The sequence below is a fragment of the Aquarana catesbeiana genome, linkage group LG01, assembly GCF_042186555.1.
Source record: "Aquarana catesbeiana isolate 2022-GZ linkage group LG01, ASM4218655v1, whole genome shotgun sequence".
NCBI classification, from domain to species: Eukaryota; Metazoa; Chordata; class Amphibia; order Anura; family Ranidae; genus Aquarana; species Aquarana catesbeiana.
Genome location: NC_133324.1, coordinates 989,539,811 through 989,548,261, shown reverse-complemented (window position 1 = coordinate 989,548,261; position 8,451 = coordinate 989,539,811). Strand labels below are relative to the sequence as shown.

Sequence of the window (8,451 nt, the reverse complement as noted above, 5' to 3'; positions counted from 1 at the left end):
AGCGCCACCTATTGACGCTACACACCACTGAAGTCACAGTGCCACCTATTGACGCTACACACCACTGAAGTCACAGCGCCACCTATTGATCCTACACACCACTTTTCAGTTTACACTCTGCACTTTTGGTGTTTGGAAGAAATTTGTTCTTCCAGACTGTGATTCATCTGCACTCTTTGCACTTTTATTTAATTATATGGATTACTATTGTATTACTTATAGATTGTGAGCTTTTACACATTAATTCCTGAAGGTTATACATTTTATTCACTACAGTTACTTTATTTTGCACATAAAACCATTATTGTGTTTTTTATCTATCGATGGATTGTGTACTTTTATACACGAGTACCTGAAAGTCTCATATTATGTGTATCACTTTGGATACATTGTTGTATTTTATTCATTTATTTGGAGCGCAGCGCCATCTATTGATTTTTACAGATTTTCTCCTGTGGGTAGTGTTTGACCATCACCGTGTCTTCTGCACCTTAGATTCATTTTTATTAGTTTTCCTTAGTAGTGCGGGAATACTCATCATTCCAAAAGTATCAGTTAGTGTCCGATTTGTCCGCCGCAGTATCACAGTCCCGCTATAAGTCGCTGATTGCCGCCATTACTAGTAAATTATAAAATAAAAATATCCCATAGTTTGTAGACGTGACGCGCAAATCAATCAATATTCACTCATTGGGATCTTTTTTTACCAAAAACATGGAACAGAATATAGATTGGAATAAACTGATGAAGAAATTTAGATTTTTTTTTTAGATTTTTTTTTATTGGATGTTTTATAGCAGAAAGTAAAATTTTTTTAATTATTATTATTATTATACAGGATTTATATGGCGCCAACAGTTTGCACAGCGCTTTACAACATGAGGGCAACTGCCAGTCCCTCGGCACCTGCCTGGGTCACCTTGTGGGTAATCCGGCTCTATCCGTATGACTTGTGTTATTGCAGCCAAATACATCAACTTTGTGTTCCTTTGTCTGTGAAATGTTCTAATGATATGAAGGAGAATTCCTGACACAACGTTCCCTCATCTTATTACATGTCCTTTATGTTCCCCAGATAGGGAGATTATTGTCAGGAATCCTCCCATGTATTATCTGTGTTCTTCTGTATAAGGAATCCTATGACTACGTGTCTCAGTCTCAGCCCCTCCCTGTGTAGGAATGTACAGAACTGGTTACTTTCATTTCTCTCTTCTGCTCTCAGCGATGGCGTCTGCTGGTCTGAGGAAGGAGCTGGAATGTTCCGTCTGTCTGGACTTTTATACAGATCCTGTAACCCTGACATGTGGACACAACTACTGCCAGGACTGTATTGGTCGTGCGTTGGATACACAGAAGGGGTCTGGAGGTTATTCCTGTCCTGAATGTAAACAACGCTTCAAGAAACGTCCCGTCCTTCAGAGGAATCTGAAACTACGTAACATAGTGGAGAATTTCCAGTCCACCCATCCAGATCAGGAGGAGTCCGGGGTCTTCTGTACTTACTGTATTCACACTCCTGTACCTGCTGTGATATCCTGTCTGATGTGTGAAGCTTCTCTGTGTGACAATCACCTGAGAGTCCACAGCAAGAAACCAGAACATGTCTTATGTGACCCCACCACTTCCCTGGAGAACAGGAAATGCCCCGTCCATAAGAAGATCCTGGAGTATTACTGCACTGAGGACTCCACCTGTATCTGTATGACTTGTTGTCTGATTGGAGATCACATCGGCCATAAGAAGGAATCTCTGGATGAGGCCTCTGAGATGAAGAAGAAGAAACTGAGGAATGTTCTGCAGAAACTGATGACAGAGAGAGAGGAGATGGAGAAAAGAGTCCAGAGTCTGCAGGAACACAGGAGGAAAGTACAAGGAGAAGCAGATGATGAAACAGAGAGAGTCACTGTCCTGTTCAGAGACCTCAGGAGACGTCTGGAAGACCTGGAGAAGAGAGTCCTGAGGGAAATCTCCGGGCAGGAAGAGCGGATCTCCGTGATAATCAATGATCTGGTCCAGGATCTGGAAATAAAGAAGGAGGAGCTGTCCAGGAAGATGGGGGACATTGAGGAGCTGTGTAACATGACGGATCCACTGACTGTCCTACAGGAATCAGACACAGGTGACTTGTGTGATACTGAGGATGGAGATGATGAGGACAGAGAGAGACATGATAAACTTCTCCATGATGGGGGGGATCTGGATGTGGGGGGGATCTCACACACATTACACACAGGTTTATCTGATATCATGTCTGGGGTAAATGTAGAGAAATGTCCAGGCACACATGTCTATCCATATTCTACTACAAAGGGCAAAGGTCACATCGATGCTGAACCATTCAGGAGACCTCCCCAACCCTCCTCCACCATACAACCATCCAGGAGATGTCCTCAACCCTCCCCCACCATACAACACTCACACCTCCAGGCTGGGGGACCAAATATTGGGGCTGTACAGGAAACATCGGGGGTGTCGGGGGTTACAGACATATTACTGGATGTGTGGACAGCCGGTAATAATCTACATATATCAGATGACAGGAAAATTGTATGCCGGACATATGAGAGCCAGAATCGCCCAGAAACACCAGAGAGGTTTGAGGATTATCAGGTGATGAGCAGTCAGAGGTTCTCCTCAGGGAGACATTACTGGGAAGTGGATGTCGGGGGGTCATTGATATGGAGAGTCGGGATGTGTTACCCCAGTATAGACAGGAGAGGATATCAGTCACTGATTGGATATAATAAGAAGTCCTGGTGTTTGGAGGGGATGAGTGATCAGTACTCAGTGATGCATGACAGGAATAGGATCCCATTACCCGGCGATGTCTCCAGTGGAAGAGTCAGGATAGATCTGGATTATGAGGCCGGGCGGATCTCCTTTTATGATCTGTGTGACCCGATCCGACATCTCCACACCTTCACCACCACCTTCACTGAGCCCCTCCATGCTGGAGTATATGTAGGGGGAGGGGGATGGGGAGGGAATGGTTATATAAAGATATGTGGGGGGAATCAGAAGTGAGAGATCTGCCCAGAGACATCACAAGGTGGATGATCTGATTGGTGATTGGTGGAATACTCATCCAATAGGAGGAAGCAGAGGACAGGAAACATGAGTGATTTATTTATAAAGCTGCAGGTTCCGGGGCCGTCATCTTCATCCTAAACCTCACTTCACTACCTAGTGTGTCACTGACCAGGAACAAGCATGCAGGAGGTCAGATTGTTCAGCCTTCACTGGCTGCATGCTTGTTCTGGGTCAGTGACACACTACATAGTGTAGCCAGGATCAGGATGACGGCCCTGGGGTCTCCACCATCACTGTCTATCTATAGAAGAAAGGGGTATTTTATCAGATTTAGATGGAGTGGGGAGGATTAGAACCTCTGTCAGATTTTTTTCTGCTATCTGGGGCTCCATTAGAGAGATTTCCCCTCACTTCCTGTCTCAGTGACAACATTTCCCCAGACAGGAAGTGAGGGGAACTCTCCAACAGCAACACAGACAGATATAGAAATCCTTTTCTTTAGTAGAGTAGGGGAAGGATTAGAACCCCTGTCAGATCTTTATTTCTGTCTGTGTCCCTGTTGTAGATTTCCCATCATTTCCTGTCTGATAAAACGTTGTCACCAGGACAGGAAGTGAGGGGAAATCTCTCTAATGGAGCCCCAGATAGCAGTAAAAACCTGACAGGGGTTCTAATCCTCCCCCACTCCATCCAAATCTAGAACAATAGGATTTGTCTAGACACACACTTTAATATCCACAATGAGAATTCCGACATTTCTGTCCTCACAGGTTCCTTTACATGACCAATCCATGGATCTGTGATTGCTCCTCCCCCTCACTGTGATTGGCTGTGATGATTATCACTATGAATACAGCCAGTGCTAGTCTTGTTCCTATTGGTTATGATGTAGAGCATTGGTGGGCCAGATCAGGGTAATGAGCCAATCAGTGAAGGAGAAAAATTACCTGTTTGCTAAATTGTATAACAAACTATGAAAAATGTTTTTTTCTTCAAAATATTCATTTTTTTTTATTTGTTTAACAGAAAATAAACCCCCCCAGAGGTGATTAAATACCAAAAGAAATCTCTATTTGTGTGATAACAATGATAAAAATGTCCTCTGTGTACAGTGTTACATGACCGCGTAATTGTCATTCAAAGTGTAGTAATTGTAGTGTAGTAGTACTGCTGTATAATTAGTGTAGTAGTAGTAGTATTAGTAGTGCAGTAGTATAATAGTAGTAGTAGTAGTAATGTAGTAGTATAATAGTAGTAGTAGTGTAGTAGTATAATAGTAGTAGTAGTAGTAGTAGTAGTAGTGTAGTAGTATAATAATAGTAGTAGTAGTGTAGTAGTATAATAGCAGTAGTAGTAGTAGTAGTAGTAGTAGTAGTAGTATTAGTAGTATAATAGTAGTAGTGTAGTTGTAGTAGTAGTGTAGTAGTAGTAGTAGTAGTAGTGTAGTAGTAGTATAATAGTAGTAGTAGTAGTGTAGTATAATAGTAGTAGTGTAGTAGTAGTAGTATAGTAGTAGTTTAGTAGTAGTAGTAGTGTAGTACTATAATAGTAGTATAGTAGTAGTTTAGTAGTAGTGTAGTAGTAGTAGTAGTATAGTAGTAGTGCAGTAGTAGTATAGTAATAGTGTAGTAGTAGTAGTGTAGTAGTATAATAGTAGTAGTGTAGTAGTAGTAGTAATAGTGTAGTAGTAGCAGTTTAGTAGTAGGTTAGTTGTAGTGTAGTAGTAATGCTGTATTATTAGTGTAGTAGTAGTAGTAGTGTAGTAGTATAGTAGTAGTAGTAGTAGTAGTAGTAGTAGTAGTAGTAGTAGTAGTAGTGTAGTAGTATAATAGTAGTAGTAGTAGTTTAGTAGTAGTGTAGTAGTAGTAGTGTAGCAGTAGTAGTAGTATAATAGTAGTACTGTAGTAGTAGTAATAAGTGAAGTTTGTGGTGATAAGTAAAGTACAGAAATGAATCAATAAGTATATAAATAGTAAATAGAAGGGATCACACACCTGACAAGTAAGTGTGGAGTACAGAATAGACAAATAACAAATCTTCTCTACTCTTCTCTCGATCTCTGGTAAAGTCCAAACATCGATCTACAATCACATCCGGTGTGTATAGAAGGGGCATCAAGTGAAAAGATAAATGACAATCCGAGTCTAATGATAAAATGACATAAAAAAAGAAATGTGAACAATAAAAATCTGGGAATAAATCTCTTGTTCTCCTGGAGTGTAAAAGGTGAAATTGTAAAGTCCAACAAGTGATAAACACTAATATGAATAAGTTCACATCTATAAGTTCATGAATTAAATCCGTGTGTAAAAAAACAACAACTTTCGATGGATGTGAAATTCCTCCAATCACATATATAATATCCGTGGTGCTCCACACGATTCCCCCACCTCTCACCTCAGATGGAGACCCCTACGGGTCCACTCAAGTCTTCAGTATGGAAAACAGCAGATCCCAGCACAACCATCGATTTCCAACGATTGTCCCAACAATAGAGGATTTTTGGGGGTGACTCCAGGCTTATCCGATGCGGTGAGGACATGAAATAAAAGAGGGGGGCTCCATCGTGTAATATTTCCCAAAATGATTTTTATTAAACCAAAGAGTAACTTACAGTTTAAAATCAGATAATCCAGCAAACAGCAGAGTACTTCTGATCTCGGCTGCGTCCAGGAGTGACGACACCTGGCTCCTCCCTGACGCGTATCGTCACTGAAGACGTGACTTTATCAAAGGGTAATGGAGTCAGGTGACAAAGGTGTCTATTTATATAGTGGATCCTGCTGTCACATGACAAACAGCTGAGTAGTAAATACATCCTGTAGCTTGTAAGATAACAAACATTCATCTATCATAGTACAAGACTAATATTACAAATAGTAAAATGTAATCCACTAAGGGAACCTAAATACAGAAATATATAAACACAAAGTAGAATGACCTCTGACCCGTCCTAAACAATGTCAGCAGGAAATGATGTATGTAAAAAGGTGTATTAGCAGGCCCAGGGATACACCACTCAGCGCCAGGGACCCTAGCAGTACCAAAGCAGTGATGAATGAATGAAAAAGGAGAACAGATAAATAAATAAAAATGACATCGATTTGTTAATTACCAAATAGTGTCAAAAAAGTCTCAAATAAGACCAAACAGAGAAGCAGCCGTTTAAAATTGCAGAAAAATCGTCATAAATAGTGGCATCACATAATCAAGATGAAGATCATTATAACACACTAAAAAACAGCGCTAATGTTGAGCTAAACGGATAATGTGGCCAACTTCACATGCAAACAGAGTCCTTAAAGAGAGAAGAGCAGTGAGCACAATGGTTCAGAAAGTGTTCATAGGTGATCAGAGTATAAAGTTCAGCGTGCACCTTCCACCGATCCATCCGCTTCCACCCTGTGAGAACACACTCCCCTCAGGGGGTTAAACTCACCAAAGCCTAATAATCATAAGCATCCAAGAAAGGAGAAATCCAAGCCATCAGCCACTGTCAGCAACCCTCCGGAGGGATCCAAGATGGTCAGAGCTCATAAATCACCAGAAGGACGAGAGTCCATCTGCTGCATGGAGATCCGTGAAATCCGGCCTCATCTGGAAGGAATTTCCTGCATAACCCAACATCCGTATTTTCCGTACTTATGTGAAAATAAAGACTTTGCCCAAATTCAGGCTAATCGCACTGACGTGCCTATACTATGCCGTACATCATGTTCTGGTGAATTTGGGCAAAGTCTTTATTTTCACATAAGTACGGAAAATACGGATGTTGGGTTATGCAGGAAATTCCTTCCAGATGAGGCCGGATTTCACGGATCTCCATGCAGCAGATGGACTCTCGTCCTTCTGGTGATTTATGAGCTCTGACCATCTTGGATCCCTCCGGAGGGTTGCTGACAGTGGCTGATGGCTTGGATTTCTCCTTTCTTGGATGCTTATGATTATTAGGCTTTGGTGAGTTTAACCCCCTGAGGGGAGTGTGTTCTCACAGGGTGGAAGCGGATGGATCGGTGGAAGGTGCACGCTGAACTTTATACTCTGATCACCTATGAACACTATCTGAACCATTGTGCTCACTGCTCTTCTCTCTTTAAGGACTCTGTTTGCATGTGAAGTTGGCCACATTATCCGTTTAGCTCAACATTAGCGCTGTTTTTTAGTGTGTTATAATGATCTTCATCTTGATTATGTGATGCCACTATTTATGAGGAAATGATGTATACAGGTCTCTGCAGACCATGAGAAATTACTAGTGACATCTAGTGGTGAAAATATAAAAGGCGATTCATCAGGACACAATTCATAGAACATCCTCAATAATAATAGGATGAAATGATCCCAATATCAGCGGAAATTCTATCAACGGCTATAACAATATTAATCAGCATAGAAAACCACCCGAGGGTTAACGCTGCGCTAAAAAAAGGAATGAATGAATAATGAAGCATAAAGAAGCCGCCAGCACAAAAAAAGTCCAATACTAAACTCCAATAACTGAAATAAAATAAAAAAGTGCAGCACTAAAACAATAATATGAAAGAAAAATGATATTAAACAAAATTCTCAGAAAAACAATTATTAAATATGTAAAGGAGCTAGAAAATCGGAAGTGACTAAGGGTGATAGCCCATCAAACATTAACAAAAATAAAAATGAAAAATAAAAAATGAAGAAATGAATAATAAAGGTAGTGGTGAAAACAAGTCTCACATAGAAAACTAAGGCAGATATCTCAAAAAGTGAAAAAACACAAAAAAAAACACAAAATTATTGAACAATATAATATTATAACAATATTAATCAGCATGATCAATTAAAAACATGTTATAAATAACACATAATACCTCAATAAATACAGAAAAATATAAAAGTTCTACAATTAAAAACGGATCCTATAATGACCACTTAGAGAGAGAAAGAAAAGGGGGAGCGGGGGAGGAGAAAAATCACAGAACTAATAATTAGAAATAAAACAAATCAAATTCTATAGTTATAAATAAAGTTACACTAAGTTGAATAATCTGAGACCAAGTGGAAGTGAAACAAACAAAATAAATCAAGCAAATAATACAAAGATATGCAGTAAATAAATTGAATATTGAAAGTAAATGTCCATATGTATCAATAGTGCAGGAAATTGTGTCCTTTACAATGTGTAGACAATTGATCAATATGTGGAGGAATGGGGACATTTGGGAAATGAGGACCACAACAGGTAGGAATTCCGGGTGATCGCCTTCCCCTTTAATCCCACAACTGACAAAAAAGGGGTCTCAACCTGGAAGTGAAGCTCTATATATGAGAACCCTTTCCAGAGCTGGTGGACCCCCCAAAGAGCTGGTGGACCCCCCAAAGAGCAGGGTCATAAAATCAGACAGATTAATCCCTCTGATTGAAGGATCGGAGACATTGGAGGAT

The 8,451-nt window shown here is 40.3% G+C and overlaps 1 protein-coding gene across 1 annotated transcript in view; it reads left to right on the top strand.

Annotated features, from left to right (window-relative positions):
* The first annotated feature begins 1,155 nt into the window (after positions 1 to 1,155).
* The window catches only part of LOC141129269 (uncharacterized), a 29,773-nt gene continuing 22,477 nt past the window's right edge, over positions 1,156 to 8,451 (top strand). Inside the window, 1 exon segment of the mRNA XM_073617198.1 lies at positions 1,156 to 3,012. Within this exon segment, the coding sequence (XP_073473299.1) occupies positions 1,180 to 3,012 (1,833 nt within the window). The 5' untranslated portion in view covers positions 1,156 to 1,179.